This window comes from Lycium barbarum, chromosome 1 (assembly GCF_019175385.1).
Source record: "Lycium barbarum isolate Lr01 chromosome 1, ASM1917538v2, whole genome shotgun sequence".
In the NCBI taxonomy this organism is placed as follows: Eukaryota; Viridiplantae; Streptophyta; class Magnoliopsida; order Solanales; family Solanaceae; genus Lycium; species Lycium barbarum.
Genome location: NC_083337.1, coordinates 6121275 through 6141488, shown reverse-complemented (window position 1 = coordinate 6141488; position 20214 = coordinate 6121275). Strand labels below are relative to the sequence as shown.

The following is a 20214-nucleotide window of genomic DNA, read 5'->3' as shown; positions in this document are numbered from 1 at the left end:
GTGATGTGACTGAGCCCCCTTTCATTCATTATTGTAGAATTGAGGTTTGGTGAGGGTTTTGCTGAGGTGAAATTTAAGTGATGTTTAGATTGTGGGGTTATTGAATTTTGATGGGTTTGGTATAATTACAGGGGCCGCAATACAATGACTTAGTTGTTCTCTTCGTTCAAGAAGAGGAGGAATGCTTGCAAATTGTCTCCGGACAAAGAGGGGTAGTTGTTGACACCTGATTTTAACCCTCCTTTCTTTCATTTTATTTTCGCGAGCTTCTAGGTCATCAATAAATCAAACACTTTATCGCCGATACTATTTGCCCATATTTTTATGAGTTAAAAAGATACTTGAAGCTCATATTTACCCAATAAAAAAAAGAGTGACCCAACTCACTAAAATCTGTATACAAGAAGATGATCGTTTCTTATCTAATATTTTATGAAATTTTAAAACTTGAGTCGGTTCTTCTTCCTCTTCTTTTTCTCTCTTTTTCCTTACACTTTCAGTGATTATTCTTCCATTGTTGCAATAAAATCGATTTGAAAGCTCCTCTTCCCTAATTTGCAAATTCATATCAAAATTTCATCTAACATCTTCTCCAGGTATGATCAAACTCCTTTTTCCTTAGTTTTCCCCTATTTTGTTAGGGTTCAGCGTTGCAGCTATGTATTTAGGGTTTTGAAAATAGATATACTCAGTATGGATGGGAAGAAAATAATAAACATGGAACGAGCCCTTACCGAGCTTTCTGATTGGTTTCTAGTTCTCTCTGTTGAGAGCTTGCATTTGTCTATGTTGTTCCTGACCCAAAGCTCGATTGAACCTTTCTTTAAGATCTTCTCACACTTCTTGTGCATTTGTTGCAAAAACAACTCCATCATAAATTAATTAATTAACCTTATATACATTGATTAATCTCAACTATAAATTGGAAAGTTAGCTAGCTTAACTAACTCCTAATCCTAACTAACTCAGCTTTAACTAACTCTAAGAAATTACAAATTTGCCCCTCTTGTTTTGTTTTCTTCATTTCATACTCCAATAGTCAGTGTTACTCGTAATTAACTAAATTTGTTTGGTAGACGACCATAATATTTTGTTTCTTTGTCATTTCGTGAACTAAAAGTCTCGTGTTTTTCAGGTACTATGGCAAGAAACAAAGGGAATGCAAAAGGACAACGGGCCGAGGAGACTTCCTCCACTCAACCCTCGAAGGTTATAAGTTTGAGATCAAAATTTGACCCTTCTCCCCTATTAGAAGGAAAAATAAAATCATAGCCTCCGTTTTAGTAATTTTCCTTCAAAACTAGTCCTATTAAGAACTTTGTTTTTACTAACGAATAATTGTGCTAAGGAAGGTAGTTGGAAGTTACTATCCAAGTAATGATGGATTTGTTCAACTTTTAAATATATTGTGTTGTGAACATATATATATGTATTGCGCACAATTGACTCCATGGATGTTATTAAAGGATTAGTGTCGATTAAACTTGGTGTAGGTAGGCTTGGCCAAGTAAGTTTCCAGTCACATCAGTTATCCTTATTAAGAGTTAAAATCTGTTTTGTTGTTTTCTTTAATTAAGCAATTAATTTTAAGGATAATATTTGAACTGAAGTTTTTAAAGCCTTACTTGCTACTCTATTGCAGGTGCATAATGCCCCTGATAGAGTCAAATTGGTTAAAAAGTGGATACCTGAACCGAGAGTTTTGGAGCGTGTTCGTAATAGCTGCTTATATAAATATGCATCTTGCGTACAAGATGTTTTTACTAAGAAAAGACTTGTAGGAATGATGTTAGCTTCTTATAAGGAACATGCTTTTGTAATAAACAACCAAAAGTTGAATATAGGATTACATGACATCTTCTTTATAACGGGACTGCCCGTCAGTGGTAGAGCTGTGGTCGGTAGAACCGACGAAAGCAACAAAAAATGTCTGGAGTTGTTGGGAGCTGTTCCTCCACCAAAATACTTGGATGAGAACAATAACTTGACTGTAGGTTCTTTACCTTTTGATTGGTTGTATGAAAAGTTCGCTAAAATCACTGAACCGGACGGTGATAAAGAGCGATATGTTCAGGCTTATTACATTTATGTCATTGGTTGTATAATATGCCCTTCTACTGAGAGACTCGATGTGATGGTGGATTTTCTGTACGCCCTGAAGGACATAAAAAAAGTAAATGAATATGTTTGGGCAGCAGTTTGGGCCCACACTTATGATGCTTTGGAACACAATGCCAATGCTCTTAGTCATTTTCTGATTCAGGTAAGAAAATGTTATTTTATACTTTGTATGTCTCTCTTTTATTTTAGTATTTTAAATTTTTTGTTGACTTTTCTTTTCAGATGTTTGCTTTCGAGTATTTGCCACAGATGAGGAGATATTTTGGAAAGGATGTGGCTTTGCCAAGTGAAGTCCCCCTTGCAAATGGGTGGTTCAATCATTTCAAAGACACAACCGAGAATAGCTTTTTGAAAGTCTCAATTGAAGACGGTGATAAGGTTTTTACTTTAATAGAAACGAAAAACGATGAAATAAGATCTAGTAAGTTATTTTGCATAACTAATATTGTTAATAAAAGAAATAGCAAAGTCGTAAACTGTCCTAAATTGTTTCTTTAATAGTCTAGTCAATAAACATAAAACCTGCTCTCGGACCTTTTCAGTTTTGTTCCTCTTTTTTGCGCACAGTCAAAAATTGACCCTTAATTGAGAGTATGTCTACAAATCTTGTATCAATTGACCACTGCTACTGCCTTATTAGTGTCTCTCCTTCGTTGCAATAAAGGATGTTGTATTTCATAGCAACATTGCTCCCTTATATGTTGAAATCATTAAAGAGGAATTAGAGGAAACAAAGAAAAAGAAGGCTTAAATAGAAGTAAAGTTTGTAATAGCGCTAAATGAAATAGGAATAAGAATATGCATTTGGTTGTGTGTAGGCTTTAGTTTGGAATAGGAACGTTTGGTATGCAAGTAAATTAAAACTAAGAAACTATTATAAAGGGTGAAATTGTTGGTGAAGAAACGAGAAAAGGACCAAAATCATCCATAATGTTTGGGTTTGGATCAAAATCATACATATTCTTTCACATGGTGCACTAATAGTACATTATGTTTGCATAAGTGGTGCACTTTTAGTCACAATCCCAAATAAATTTAACGGAAAAGAACAAAAATGCCCCTGAACTTTTAGAAAAGGTATAAAAATACCCTTTATTCATCTATTTTGCTAAAACTACCCCTCAATTCAACTTTTTGGCTCATTTATTCCCCTTGACTAACGGACAACACTAATTTTTTTTTAAAAAATAAATAAATAAATTGCACATGACATTTTATTACTGAAAAATTGATTTATTCTTTTAAAAAGAAATCTGAAACCTTGGAATTTTTTTAAATTTGGAAAACATTTTTTTAACGAGTAAAACCTTGACTAACGGACAACACTAATTTTTTTTCTTTTCAAAATGTGAAAAATTGGATTTTTATAAAAATCTGAAAAAAAAAAAAAATTTTATGGAAAAACTGTGTTTAAAAAAAAAACAGAAAACTATCTTTTTTTAAATCAAGAAGAAAATTATGGAGTATTAGTTTTGCACATTTTACTTAAAAAAAACAATCAGTTTTTCAGATTTAAAATTGAATTTTCTAAAAAAAAATGGGGTTTCCACCCGTTAAATTTTTTTTTCCAAACTTAAAAAAATTCCACATGTTTTAATGAAAATCCAATTCTGTTTTTTTTTTTTATATATATATATATATATATATATATATAAAAGGCTTACTACATTTGTTTTTTTAAAGAAATGGATGTTGAAAAATTATTTTTCCTTATTCTACAAATAACGATTTTTCAGATTTCTTTTTAAAAGAATAAATCAATTTTTCAGTAATAAAATGTCATGTGCAATTTAATTTATTTTTTAAAAAAAAAAATTAGTGTTGTCCGTTAGTCAAGGGGAATAAATTCTCAAAGAGTTGAATTGAGGGGTAGTTTTAGCAAAATAGATGAATAAAGGGTATTTTTATACCTTTTCTAAAAGTTCAGGGGCATTTTTGTTCTTTTCCGTTAAATTTATTTGGGATTGTGACTAAAAGTGCACCACTTATGCAAACATAATGTACTATTAGTGCACCATGTGAAAGAATATGTATGATTTTGATCCAAACTCAAACATTATGGATGATTTTGGTCCTTTTCTCGTGAAGAAACACAACTTTTCCTGGAAAAGGCACTTATATTCAAATAAATTAAATTAAATTAAATGAGAAAATATGGAAAAAGAGTCCCAAAAAAATGATAAAAGATTTTCGTACATGAAGAGACATGCCACATAGGATAACTTCTTTTTCTCTTTTATATTTATATATAGATTTTTACTTATCAATAAATCTTTGTTATATATATATATATATATATAAGGGTCTAGACCCATGCTTCGTCGTCCGTCTATTGAAAAAAAGTGTGGGCCCCATATTAAACACCAACCAATATTTTAAAAAAAAGTGAACCTCATATTAAAAAAACAAATAATGTCAGACTTTGTATTCGTAGCAAACACTAATATAATAAAGTTTTAGATACGGAACACAAACTACAATGTTATATTAATCGTGTTTTGAACATATTTTATATATATATATATATAAAACAATGCAAACTAAGAATGTCCAAAAAAAAAAGTACACCCCATATTAAAAAATCAAATAATATTCATATAATTTCCAAAGTATCTCACTAAGTCAATAATGATGGATTCATTGCCACATGTGTATCAATCTATTAGTGGGGGTAAATGAAATTATTGTACAGCAAAAAACATGAACCCCATATTATTACTTTTCTTCAAAAGGTTAAGTAGTCAAACCATACAATTTTCTTTCTTTTTTTATATTAGCCTGAGATCTAATCTAGATATTAAACTGTTGTATTTGCTATTCCGCCATGTCATTTATTTGTTATGTTTACTAAAATAAGTATACTTAAAATAGTTATCTATCTATATATAATAGGAGAGGCAAAAGCATGATATGATAACAAGTGTAAGCACAATAAAATGTCAAGTGGCAGCCTAAAAATATTACAGCTTTTTTACATTAACTTAATAAAAATTAAAAATTAATTCATTTTTTCAAAAAATAAAAACTGTGTCGTGCAGTTATGGGGTGAGGGGATCACAACCAACCCTTACTGTTTTTAAGTAGGCGTTTGGCCATCAATTTTGAAACCATGGTTTGAAACCAGCGCTTAGCCATCAATTTTCAGTGGTGGTTTGAAACCTGGTTTGAAACCATGGTTTGAACCCAAATCATCCAAAAAAGTATGGTTTCAACTTTTTTAAATACAAAATTTAACCCATAAGTTAATATTTTGTTAAAAAAAAATCATAAGTTGGTAAATATTTTTAACAATTACCCCCATTAATCATTTACCAATCTCATTAACTTCCACCAACCTTTATTTATGTCTACCAACCTTTAATTTATGTGGGAAGATTATATTAAATAGTAGTTACATTACTATTCATGTTAAATTTTCGATTTTATTGAAGTAAAGTTTGATTAATTGATGTTACATTTTTTAGAAAAGCCTTCTAGTATTTTAAAATAAGATAGAATTTAATTACTTTTTTATTTTTATTCTTACTCTAATAAATGTGAAAAGAGATTAATGTCGTAAAAAAAAATATTAAATGGAGATCAAATAAGGAATAAGGTAAATTAGTCAAATTATAATTTTAATCGACGTTTTCTTAAAAAAACATGCAAAAGACAACATGACAAGTAAAATGAGCTAAACCGAGAATATTTACCAAAAATTAAAAAATAGTATTTCTTTGTTTAAATAGAAAATCAATTTCTACTTTATTTCGTTTTAAACATGTAAAATTAATTTAATAATTTGAATTAGAATTATCCAAATCAAAATTTGATAAAAAATAATAAGTATTTTACACCTTTAAATTAATCGAATTAAAATTGAAAGTATCAACTGATGCTTAAATATTGCTATTGTTTTATCTCAAAGAGAGGAAAACAATTTCCTTTTAAACAAGTCTTCTCTTTTAAAAAATATTAATAAATTTTTACCGATTTTGTATTCGCAGCAAACACTAATATAATAAAGTTTTAGATACGGAGCACAAACTACAATGTTATATTAATCGTGTTTTGAACATAGTATATATATATATATATATATATATATATATATATATATGTGTGTGTGTGTGTGTGTGTTTGTAGGTAGAATATACTCCTTATGAAAGGATTATATACGACGAGGGGTTTAAAATGACACATCCAAATGCTTCGAAGGAACTTGAGATATGTGGCGGCATGTTCCCCACCCTTTGCCTGAACAAGTCGTCGTATTACGACTATCGTCGTTTCTACCTCCAGTTGGGTCTCAAGAAGAGATGGACCAAATATTCAGTCCCAACATCTTTTGGATTGACTACTTCTCGGAAAATATAAGAAAATGGGACGAAAAGGGGAAAGTGAACATTAAGATTATTTTGATGTTTTATTTAAATAAACCACATCGATTTAAGCCCGTTAACCGGGTCAAACCGGACCGGACCGGACCGGTAACCGGTTACGGAACCGGCCACCGGTCCCGGTTTACCTGTTACAAAACCAAAACCGGAACCGGTCCGGTTCAAACAGTCCAAAACCCTTTTTTTTTTGTTTTTCGTATAGTATATATATATATATATATATATATTAGTATTTATTAGTATATTGTAGGTATATTTACATATCTTATATAAGTTTATAAGTAAAGTTTAAATATTTATTGACTAACAGGCTAACAGCAAGTCAGCAATACAGCATATACGTGTATATACTTGAAAAATAACTAAATATATTAAGAATATACTTATAATATATAGTATATGTTTAAGTATACATATACTATACTTAAACATATAGTATACATGTTTAAGTTATATATAGTATATATATATATGTTTAAGTTATACTTATATGCTATACTTAATATATATTATATGTATACTATATTTATATATTTAAGTTAAACTTATATGTATACTATATATTATAAGTATATTCCAAATATATTTTATGTATACTATATATTCTTAATGTATATTATATGTATACTTAATATATGTTATATGTATACTATACTTATATGTATACTATAAGTATAACTTAAACATATATATATATATATATATATATATATATATATGTTTAAGTTATACTTATATAGTTATATGTATACTATATGTATACTATATATTATAAGTATATTCCAAATATATTTTATGTATACTATATATCCTTAATATATATTATATGTATACTATAATATATATTCTTAATATATTTTAGTTATTTTTCAAGTATATAACTTTCGAGTTTTTAATTTAAGTACATGTATATTATAAGTATATTCTTAGTATATTTTAGGTATATTCCTAACTTAATAAAAGTAAAAATATGAACACAAGTAAATAGAAGAAAGCTCAATGAGCCATATATTTTATTCATTCTTGGATAACATTTATTTGCAAGTTGTAGTTTTTTTTAACTTGCAAATAATACATGAGTTGTAAAGAAATAGTAGAATAATAAAATCACCAATTCTGAATCATTTCGTTAATTTCCCCCATATCGTATTCGGCCATGGAAATATCTTCAAAGTCTTCCATTTGGTCTGGTCCACTTGCTATCAAAACTTCAATTTTTTCCTCTTTGCCTTCCTCCGCTTCTGAGTTTTAGTTGCGTCGCTCCGATCTAATCCAATCGCGAATGCACACTAGTACTTGCAAGCTAAAGCCGGATAATGAATGTCTATGGTCTCCAATTTGCTGTCTTTCTTGGCTAAATGCGCTCTCCGAAGCCACAGTTGATACTTGAACCGTAAGGATATCTCGAGTCATTCTTGAGAGTATCAGATGACTTGCCTTATACTTCTTCCATTATGCTAAGACGTCCAATTCATCCAGTTCCTTGATATCCACATTTGGCTGCATCAAATAAAAGTTATATTCATCAAAGTTTGCATTACAAGAAGAAGTTGGCTGTGAATGTAAAACTTTTAAATGCGACAAACTCGACAAGCCCTTTTTGCTACTTTGAGAAGTAGTAGGGCGTGGAACAACGGGTGTAGCACGTTCTTCCAAATTATAATAATGAGTAAAAATTTTTCTAAACTCGTCATCAATAGCGAGTTCGGCTTCAGCTAAAGATGGTTGAACTCCCTCTTCAATTTCTAAAAATGTATAAATTTGACCAACCAATACTTTAGTATAAGATACTTTTAAACAAGGATTTAAAAGAGAAACCAAAATAAATAAAGTTGGGATGGGAAAAAAATATTTCTTAAATTTGATTATCATTTCAAAAATAGTCGCTTGATAACCGGGTTTATATTTATACTCCTGTAAAACTCTAGCTATTTCTGCTAAGTAGGCTAAAATTCCGATTACCGTGGGATAGAATTGTCTAGAAAAAGCAAGAGTTGCATTATAAAAAAATTCTAAGAGTTCAACACATTCTTTAACATCTTCCAAATGCGAAAAATTTAACCAATTATCACTATTAATATTATATTTGTTGTGAACTTGTTGCATGGGAATCCTATACTCATATGCTTGTTGTAGCATAATGTAAGTGTAGTTCCACCTAGTCTCAATTTCTACTTGAATTTTCCTAGGTCTAAGGTTATTTTCCACACAAGCATTCTTAAAATCTCTAAGTCTTGCGCTATTAGCATTACAAAAAAGAAACGCAACCGCATCTCTAACTTTTTTAATAGAATCGTCAAAACACACAAGACCATCTTTAACAATTAAATTTAAAATGTGACAACTACATCTCACATGAAAAATATTTTTTAGCGGAGGGTTTATTTCTCTTTTTAAAAGATCAATCGCCTTTGTATTATTAGAAGCATTATCTAAAGCAATACAAAGTGTTTTTCTATAAATATTAAAATATCTCATTATAGTAGACATTGAATCCGCTAAAATTTTTCCATCGTGACAACCTTTTCCTTCATCATATAAAAAAGCTATAATTCTTTTTTGCATAACTCAATTGTCATCAACCCAGTGACATGTAATAGCAAAAAAATCTAACTTGTTAAGACTAAGACCCAAATCAGCGGTAAGAGAAACATTACAATTTAAAGAATTAAATACATGGCGCAAATAAAATATATATTTTTTATACAAATCTATAACATCCGCTCTACAAGTACTTCTAGGAATACTCTCAAATAACGGATTATAACAACGTTGAATGTAAGTAACAAACCCCAAACCCGAGGGAAATGAAAATGGTAAACAATCATAAGCTACCATTTTAGCTATTTCTACACGCTTTTTTTTCTTGTCATACTTAAAATTTCTACCGGTTTGTGGTATCGTCATTTGAATACCCCCACATTTGAACCCGTTTGCTCTCCCCAAACATCCATATGTTTGCTTCTCATACGATCATTTAGTGTACCCGTTCCACCATCCTTATTAGTTCCTTGCTTAAAACTAAATACTTGTCCACATAGGGTACATGTAGCTGATTGGTTTTCCCTATTCTTAGTCATAAATTTCCAAATTTTAGCGGTTGGCTTACGAGTTCTAGGCGGTTTGTCTTGTGTATGTGATTGTGCAGGACATGTATCTCCTATGGGATTTTCGGGGGGTTGTGTTTCATCATCATCAATTTCATTAAAAGTGTCGGTAAAATATTATTGCATTGCCTCATGACCTAAAAGTGAATTATTTCCACCAACATCAATACCTAAATTAGGTGTTTCTTCCACAAATGTTTCCTCATTAAGCCCACCCCTAACAATACCACTACTACTACCGGCACCACGTCTAAATCTCTTTGCCATTATTAAATAGAATTAATTTAAATCACAATCAAATAAATCACAAGAAAATAAATTGCAACAAATTAAATTGCGTAAATTAAATTGTGAAAAATAAAGATAGAGTTGGAACGAAGGTACCAAATAGCCAGATTAATTTCCAACAAAGTGAAGGCGGCTAGAATTGCAAATCCACCAAAGCTACTTCGGATTGTTGCAAAATCACCAACTCCACCAACAATATTATAATTGCAAAATTAATAATTGAAACTATAATAAGACTTTATAATATTTATTTGAGAGAAATTTAAAGTGGCTAATTCTTACAAAGTAATTATAACTGAGAGATTGAGATTTGAGAGAAAGAGAAGAGTGAATTGGTGTGGATTAAAATGAAAATGAAGAAGGGTTTATACAGGGGTGGGGGATGGGTTAAAATGTTAAAAAAAAAAGTTTGAGGGGTTGGGGGGGGGGGGGGGGGCAAAAATTGAGTTTATGACCGTTTGGCAACGACCATTTTTGCAAATGGACCGTTGCCAACGGTCCAATAACGGACACAGCCCACAGCCCCCAACAGCTATATTAAAATAAAATAAATAAAAAAATTCACCGGTTTAACCGGTTTCGATTTCAAAAAAATTGAAATCGAAACCGATTTCGATTTTACCGGTCCGGTTAAACCGGACCGAATGACGGGCTTACATCGATTACATTGCTTAAAAAAGAATTAGATGATTATTTAAAAAAAAGGATATTAGATGATAACATAAAGAATATATGTAAATATTTAAACGAACCACATGACTTACATTGTTTAAAGGGAAAAAAGGTCAAATATATCTCTCTATTTTATTTTATTAATCAAATTTATTCTCCGTAGTAAAAGTGAACAAATATATAACATCCAAATCAAATTAAATTATCCGATTTTTAAAAAGTTACTCAGTCCCACTGCCGATCCGATCCTGATTTCTTCTTTTCTCCGAGAAGAATGCTAAAAAAAAATGAGTCAATTTCCTTCGATTCTCAATCAAATGAGCTCAAATTTGAATCCCAACCATCAATTTCTTCAAACAAAACATTGAATCAACAATGAAAAAAAAATTGCTGGCTTGATCTGCTGGCAGTTCAAGTAAAGCAGTGAAATAATGGGTTCCCATTTGATTGAAGAATCGAGTCGATTAGGAGAGTCTGGAGAACTTTTCTACCAGTCATACCAAGAAGAGAAGACTGATTTGAAGCAGATACTTTCCATAACAACTTTTCAAGCCATAAAAAAAAAAAAAAATCATTGTTGATTCAATTTTTTATTTAAAGAAATTGGTGGTTGGAATTTATTCACTAAATTTTGAGAAAGTTATATCTCAAATTTGAGCTCATTTGATTGAGAATTGAACAAGATTGACTCAATTTTTTTGGGCAAAAAGAAGATGAAATCGGGGTCGGGTTGGGTCGTGGAAGGAGTTGAGTAATTTTCTTAAAATCGGATAATTAAAATTAATTTGAGATTTTCCGTCCAAATAGGGGTATATGTGTAAACTTTGTTGACGACAGGAGTATATTTGTTCACTTTCACTAACGGAGAATAAACTTAGCTAATAAAATAAAGTAAAGGGTATATTTGACTCTTTCCCCTTGTTTAAACGTCCATTTATGTACGAGTCAAAAAATACTATAACACATTGACTTACTATTGATTCTCTTTGTTTGCACTCCCATCACACCTTACAAAAAATGGAGAATATTCAACACAATCATGTGAATGTAAGAGGCCTCAAGCTTCACTTTGCAGAGATTGGAACAGGTCCTAATTAAAACTCCATATCTGATCTGTGTTTTTTTTTTTTTTTTAAGCATAATAATCTGCGTCATCTTTTTTTTTTTTTTTGCAATGAATAATTGATACTGAAAGTAAAATAGCTACATGTATGCAGGTCCTGTTGTAGTGTTTCTTCATGGATTCCCCGAGATATGGTACTCGTGGAGGCATCAGATGATAGCAGTGGCGGAGGCAGGATTTCGAGGTATAGCCCCGGATTATAGAGGCTATGGTTTGTCTGATATGCCTAAAGAACCTGAGAAGACTAAATTCAAGGACCTTGTTGATGATTTGCTTGACATGCTTGATTCATTGGGCATCCAGCAGGTACAGAACCCTTGGTAGAGATTAATTTTCTGTTTTTTCAGACAGTGGTATTTGTTTTGGGGTTGACTAATTCAAATTCACATTGGAAAGACCAACTTTAAGGTAAACCGCTGCTCATCAAAGAGAACTTCATTCTTAAGACTGAAATTTGAGATTTCTGGTTAAGGATAGAGGGATACTCACCATTACTGCCTATATCAGTTATATTCTCTCTTTTCTAAAAGTCAAATTTTCATTAGTTACCACGAAGTCTTGTTGAAGTATGTACAAATTGTTTATCCAGTGACACAAACATATCAATCTTTTTATTCTAATTTTTCAATCTTTTTATTTTAATTGTTCAATAAATGTGATGTTCTAGTTAAGCTTACAGACACCTCGACTATTTCATTAGATATTATTACCTCCAGCCAATACATAGGCTGAAGGGATCAAAAATACAATTGATTTGCTCAACTTTTAGGATCATTCTTACTATTAAGACCATTTTACTTTTGACATTGTGGTTTAAATTTTAATACAGTCGACATTTTAATGATTTTTCGCATATTTAGGTACTTCACTGAAAATGATAAGCTCAATTGGTCTATTAAATCTATAGTCCATCCGTTTCCGGATTGAGTAACTCTGACCACGAAGAATTAGACAAATGAAAAGAAATTACTTCAGAGTTTTTTTTTTTTTCGTCTCTGCTTAACTAGTCCATCCATCAAATTAATTACTGAGGTAATTGTGCTATTTATGCAGGTTTTTCTTGTGGGGAAGGATTTTGGATGTCGAGTAGCTTACCATTTTGCACTGCTACACCCTGATAGAGTTTCAGCAGTTGCAACACTTGGAGTTCCATTCCTTCCCACTGGTCCAGTCACAATTCCTCGAGATCCCCTTCCCAGAGGTTTCTATGTGTTGAGATGGCGGGTAATTTCATGTCTATAAACCTTTTATATACCAAACCACCCAAGATATTAGACCTTGTTTGGTACAACGTAAGTCATTTTTAGAGAATTTTTTTTTTCTCAAGTTATTTTCCAGTGTTCGGTTGATAGAATATGTTTTCCCAGAAAACTATCTTTCATCAAACAGGAAAAGGTCAAGTCAAAGAAGCATTTTATTCTGAAAAGGCTTATGGCTAGGTTAAACCACCCTGAAGGTCATGAAGTCCCACAACTCTTATTTCAAGAACCGGTGATATTTCTTTAACTGTAGACTCAGTAGCGCTTGTTATGAACCCAAAAACAAGAAGAAAGAGAACGCCGTTTGCTCAGACTGTCACACCGGCAACAAGAGCACGAACAACAGATAGTGGAACATATAACTAACAGTGGGTGGTTAGAAATCAGATGCTTCCTCAATAACTATCTCTAGAATGTCCTATTTAACTCTTCTAACGCTTTAAAATGAGCTACAAAGCTTATCCTCACTCATAGACAGAAGCTATTTTCCTTGACATTAAGCTTCATATTGCTAGCTTCGACTGTCACTTAACACATTATGATTGATCTTCAGTATGCAAATATAGCATGAAAAATGACATTCTACCTAATACACTTGCAATTCTTGCAGGAACCAGGGCGAGCTGAAAAGGACTTTGGGCGATTTGATACGAAAACAGTAGTTAAGAACATATATATTCTATTCTCGGGAAGTAAAATGCCAACAGCAAAGGATGATGAGGAAATAATGGACTTGGTTGATCCTTCTACTCCATTACCTGCCTGGTTCACTGAAGAAGATCTTGCAAACTATGCATCTCTTTATGAAAAGTCTGGCTTTCAGACTGCACTGCAGGTGCCTTACAGGTCAGTCACTGCTAACAATCCGCTTGTTTTTATATACATTGCTGAACAGAAAATGTGTTTCAAAGGTTCAACTTGATTCATTGTTTTTTACTCGAATTATGTATTACACAAAACACCGAACTTAAATGCATATCGTTTACATTTCTCTTAGCGGTTGCTTGGCTGAAAATATTGAAATAATTAATCCCGACATGAAATAATACAATATCTAATTAGCTATATTAGAAAAATTAATTGCCGCATAACAACTAATGCAACTAATGCAATGTTTGATTGAGGGTAAATTTCACAGATGGTCACGTAACTATCACTTGTTTTCACAAAGTCACTTAACTATCTTTTCTAACAAAAAAGTCACTTAACTTTGAGTATAATATCACAAAAGTCACTAAACCACTTTTCGGTGAATGACTCATTTTTTACTCTCTTTTTAAAATATATATATATATATAAAAAAAAAAATAATTGAAAAGGCTCAACCCAAAACTCAAAACCCATTACACATTGCAACTTGATATATAGCAGTAAAATCTCATCATGTCAATGATGTACCTAGACCTGTCAACCGGTTCCAACCGGAACCGGACCGGGAATCGGTTAGGAAACCGGTGCGGTTCCGGTTTAACCGGTTCCGGTTAACCGGTTTTAAAGTCCAAACCGGAACCGGTCCGGTTTGGATTGGTTAAAATATTTTTGTTTTTGTTTTTTGTATTATATATATATATTATAGTATTTATTTGTATATTGTAGGTATATTTACATATGTTATACAACTTTATAATTAAAGTTTAAATATTTACTGACTAACAGCCTAACAGCAAGTCAGCAATACAAAATAGTGCTTTTCGTACACATATATATGTATAACTTACATAATATATATACTATATATACTTATATATATGTATAACTTAATATATATAGTATATATACTTACTTATATACTATATTACTATATATAGTATAACTTAATATATATACTAAATATATGCTATATATACATATCTACTATATATACAATATATACTTAATATATATACTATATATATTTAATAATATATATACTTATATACTATATATACTTATATATGTGTATAACTTAATATATATAGTATATATACTATATATACTTATATACTTATATACTATATATACTATATATACTTACTTATATACTATATATACTTATATATGTGTATAACTTAATATATATAGTATATATACTTACTTATATACTATATATATATACTTATATTCCTAACTTAATAAAAGTAAAAATATGAACACAAGTAAATAGAAGAAAGTTCAATGAGCCATATATTTTATTCATTCTTGGATAACATTTATTTGCAAGTTGTATTTTTTTTTAACTTGCAAATAATACATGAGTTATACAAAAATAGTAGAATAATAAAATCACCAATTTTGAACCATTTCGTTAATTTCCCCCACATCATATTCGGTCATGGAAATATCTTCAAAGTCTTCCATTTGGTCCGGTCCACTAGCTATCAAATCTTCAATTTCTTCCTCTTCGCCTTGCTCCGCTTCTGAGTTTTGGTTGCGTCGCTCCGATCTAATCCAATCTCGAATGCACACTAGTACTTGCAAGCTAAAGCCGGATAATGAATGTCTATGGTCTCCAATTTGTTGTCTTCCTTGGCTAAATGCGCTCTCTGAAGCCACGGTTGATACTTGAACCATAAGGATATCTCGAGTCATTCTTGAAAGTACCAGATAGCTTGCCTTGTACTTCTTCCACCATGCTAAGACGTCCAAGTCATCCTTGATATCCACATTTGGCTGCATCAAATAAAAGTTAAATTCATCAAAGTTTGCAATAGAAGAAGAAGTTGGCTGTGAATGTAAAACTTTTAAACCCGACAAGCCCTTTTTGCTACTCTGAGAAGTAGTAGGGCGTGGAGCAACGGGTGTAGCACGTTCTTCCAAACTAGAATAATGAGTAAAAACTTTTCTAAACTCATCATCAATAGCGAGATCGGCTTCAGCTAAAGATGGTTGAACTCCCTCTTCAATTTCTAAAAATGTATAAATTTGACTAACCAAATTTTTAGTATAAGACACTTTTAAACAAGGATTTAAAAGGAAACCCAATATAAATAAAGTTGGGATGGGAAAAAAATACTTCTTAAATTTGATTATCATTTTAAAAATAGCCACTTGATAATCGGGTTTATATTTATACTCTTGTAAAACTCTAGCTATTTCCGCTAAGTAGGCTAAAATTCTGGTTACCGTGGGATAGAATTGTCTAGAAAAAACAAGAGTTGCATTATAAAAATTTTTGCAAATGGACCGTTGCCAACGGTCCATTACCGAGGCCCAACGGCTCTTTCCTTTTTTTTTATTTTTTATTTTAACCGGTTTAACCGGTCCGGTTCCGGTTAAATCGGTTTAACCGATTCCGATTAAAAAAAAATTGAAACCGGACCGGTAAACTAATATCCGGTTAACCGGTTATACCGGTTCCGGTTCCGGTTTAACCGGTCCGGTTACCGGTTAAAACCGGTTACAATGAACCGGTTGACACCTTTAGATGTACCTAAAGTCCAAAGATGACATAATAGCTCAGATATCGATGCAAGATCAAAATTTCCTCTAAAAGGACATCAACTTAAGTCATTAGTTGAATCTTCCGAATTTCATCGAGAACCTTCCCATACAATTATTTAATAAAGACCAACAATCAAGACCTAGCAATAACTTAACAAAGACCAAGTAATGCACTGTTGAAAAACTCTTCTACGAGCCTTCCAAGTTTCAAGGTGATTCATTTCCCTTGTTTATGTCATGGTTTTATATGTCCATGAAAAGATTACTTTTTTCTTATAATCATGGTGTGGGGGCCAACTTGCCTGCACTTTGACTAATTGTATCCATGCTACCTTCCACCTGCTGGTTACCTGATAATTCTGTCAGTCAAGGTTTTAATAGATGGAAAAAAATCACTTTTTCTTTTTTACTTTATAGCTTATCTCATACACTAAGTGGTCGTTTGGTTTGAGGTCAAAATAGTCCCGGGATTACAATTCCGGGACTAATTTATACCATCTGTTGGTATTATTTTATACCATCTGAAAGATGGTATAAAATAATACCAGTATAAGTGGGTTAAGAAGGTATAAGTTGAGTTATTCCAGCACTAATTTTTATACCACGTTTGGTACAAGGTATAAAATAATCCCGGGATAAATCTATACCTTATACCAAACATGGTATAAAAATTAGTACCGGTATAACCCATGTTATACCTTAAACCAAACGACCACTAAAAGTATTATATTAATTCACATATCTTGAATAATTGAAACTAAGAATAAGTTATCAGACAATTTGCTTGAATGACTTAATTAATCCACAGATTAGGAGTGTACATATACCGGGTTGGTTTGGGTTTTTTAAATATCAAATCAAACCAATTGTATTGGGGTTTTAAATCTATAAACCAAATCAAATAAATAAAAGTCGGGTTTTTCAACCTCGGGTTTTTCGGATTTTTTGATTTTTTTTTTTTGAAAACTCTTGTACAAAATATATAGCTTTTACTTTAACTATTTCTTTAGTCTTAGTAAGAGACAACTATATAATTAAGGAGTTTCTTTAGAAAATAACACAAAATGTGAGATGAATGATAATATTGTAAGATATTCAACAAAAAGATAATGAAATCGCATAAAACAAATATTGCTAATTAATAAGGCATAATGAAAATGATCATAATCTAAAACTACAAAGTCATGCTAAAATAAGTACGGCTAATAATTATTAATCACGTGATAAAGGAAAAATAAAATTATGTCATGTACTTTCAGTGTTTAAACCAATGCAAAACTAAAGAATAAATATCAAACATTATTGTCAATCTTAGAGTTAGAATGGAATTTGTTTTGTTAGTTAATGCATTGAATGGTTTTGACTTTATTTGAGTTAATAACATCTATGAGCTACAAAACGTAAAGGACTAAGATTGAAATAATATGTTAAAAGACAAAAACTGTGAAAAAAACTTAAGAAATATTATTAATTACATTACAAATAAATAATTTTATGTATAAAAATATATTTTAAAATAGCATATCTATAATGTCGGGTTGGTTTGGTTCGGTTTAACTTTTTTTAGTTAAAACCAAACCAATTATGGTCGGGTTTTTTTTCTCAATACCACTAGTTGAATTTTTTTCTCGATTTGATTTGGATTATCGATTTGGTGCGGATTATCGGTTTTCTTTGTACACCCCTACCACGTCACGGATAACAAAATGCAAAGCTAAAACTTTACTCTTCAAAGCGTTAAAAGAAGGTCAATTAGACATATCTATATTCCCCACTTCCCACAATAACCAGAATTACAATTGAAACTATAACTAGTAAATTCTCAAATTTCCAGCTAAACCCATTTCCTTTCTCATCTGTTCTTCCAAATTGAATCATAAAATAGCTATATCAATTCATCCTAAATCTTTGCTTTCTTATTTGGATAATTGTAGCCATTGGTCCTTGGTCATGGTCTCCTCCTTTTCTCCCTCGTTGATTCAGGATATAAATTTTATGGGTTCGAGTTTCAAATTCTATTACTGCCTATTTAATTTGTTGAGTTTCCGAAATCCATTATTTGTACTTATTTAATGCACTATTTAATATGGATTTTGAATTTTGAATCTGGTCGGGTTGAACCTTTTAAATTAATATTTTATTTATTATATTTTTTTAAAATAAAAAAAGAGAAAAAATGAGTTATTCACCGGAAAGTGGTTTAGTGGCTTTTGTGTTAGTATACTCAAAGTTAAGTGATTTTTGTTTTAGAAAAGATAGTTACGTGACTTTTGTGGAAAAAAAAAATAGTTACATGACCATCTGTGAAATTTACCGATTTGATTGGTGATATTAAATACTATCACTTTAAGTCAGGCGCGAATCTAGGTGTTATTTTATGCCGAATAGAACATAAAATAAGAAACGTGTATTGAATCTGGTGATTAAATTATTTATAGACAAACATCTCCTTTTGAGGTAAGTAAATAATTCATATTATATACCAATCTCTTTATTATTTATAATAACTACATAATAACCCCTTCGTCATTAATCAACACATATACAATTTAGGCCGCAACAAAGCGTCCTATTCACTTATTTTTTGAGGAGTTTACTCATTCACTTACTCATAATCATGTTTTAAATATGAATAGATCGATGTTGCTGAAAATTCAGGTTATAACAATAAATTTAATTTTCTAATAGGGAAATGTTTAATTACTCGAATGTATCAATATCATTTTCTTGTTTCTACTAATGATTCTAACAAAAAATACATTTTTTGAATGTAATAAGAGTTTGTATTCTCAAATGACTTTCTGTGAGTTTTGCATTTATTGTGGTAATTCTGTTTTCTCTGAGATTAATATCTTTTTTAACTTCTTTAGAAGGCAAAAAGATTTTAAAATCTTCTTCATATACTTGAGGTGGGAATTTTGACAGGTCTCGACAAGAAGAATATGGAGTTGAAGATCTCAAAATCAAAGTTCCATGTTTGCTTCTAATGGGAGAGAAGGATTACGCCCTTAAGTTTGGTGGATTAGAGCACTTCATATCAAGTGGAATGGTTAAAGAGTATGTACCTAATCTGGAAATCACATTCTTACCAGAAGGAAGTCATTTTGTCCAAGAACAGTTTCCTGAACAGGTCAATCAGTTGATCATCACCTTCCTCAATAAGCTCATACGACGAAAATGAATCGAAGCGACGTATTTTTCTACTGTGTGTTTCTCTGAAATCTCTGAAGTAAATAAGATAATTTCTCGCAGTTGAATGCTGATTACATGTTGATCAAACTATACCATATCACAATTTCGGCATATCTCTACTTGTATGTTCATGTTGATCAATAAATAGGGCAACAGTTGTACATTTTCTGTTATTCTTCGTTGATAGCCTGTTTGGCCAAAGCTTCTAGACAGCCTAAAGTGCTTATTATCTTAAAAATACCTGTAATAGAAAATTGAAGTGTTTGGTCAAGCTTTTAAGATAAAATAAGTGTTTTTTTAGTAGTAGCAGAAGCTAGAAAATATAATTTTTCCCCAAAAACACGCTTGGAGCATTAGCCAAGCACAAAGTACTGCTATAATATTAGCAAAAGTGCTTTTTAAGTTGATTAGACAAATACAAACTAATACTCTTCAAAAGTACTATTTTGAAAAGCACTTTTCAAAATAAGCAAATGTTAGAAGCATGGCCAAGCAAGCTAGAGTCATTTCAGATTTGCCTTAGTCAAAGTAATCTAACAGGCAAGAAGGATCATAGTGCTGTGCTCACCTAAATGTTTTGTGGTAGGCATTCAAGTGAAGAAATGCCTAAGCCGTCCTCCCGTTATTTTCAAAAATCACTTCTTATTCTTTCT

General features: G+C 31.1%; 1 protein-coding gene across 1 annotated transcript; it reads left to right on the top strand.

Moving 5' to 3' along the window:
• Positions 1 to 11244: 11244 nt before the first annotated feature.
• LOC132630505 (uncharacterized) lies at positions 11245 to 19724 on the top strand. Its single transcript, XM_060346077.1, has 5 exons — positions 11245 to 11654; positions 11785 to 11996; positions 12744 to 12914; positions 13560 to 13795; positions 19295 to 19724. The coding sequence occupies exons 1-5, from the start codon at positions 11585 to 11587 to the stop codon at positions 19548 to 19550; spliced, it is 945 nt and encodes a 314-aa protein (XP_060202060.1). The 5' UTR covers positions 11245 to 11584; the 3' UTR covers positions 19551 to 19724.
• Positions 19725 to 20214: the final 490 nt, after the last annotated feature.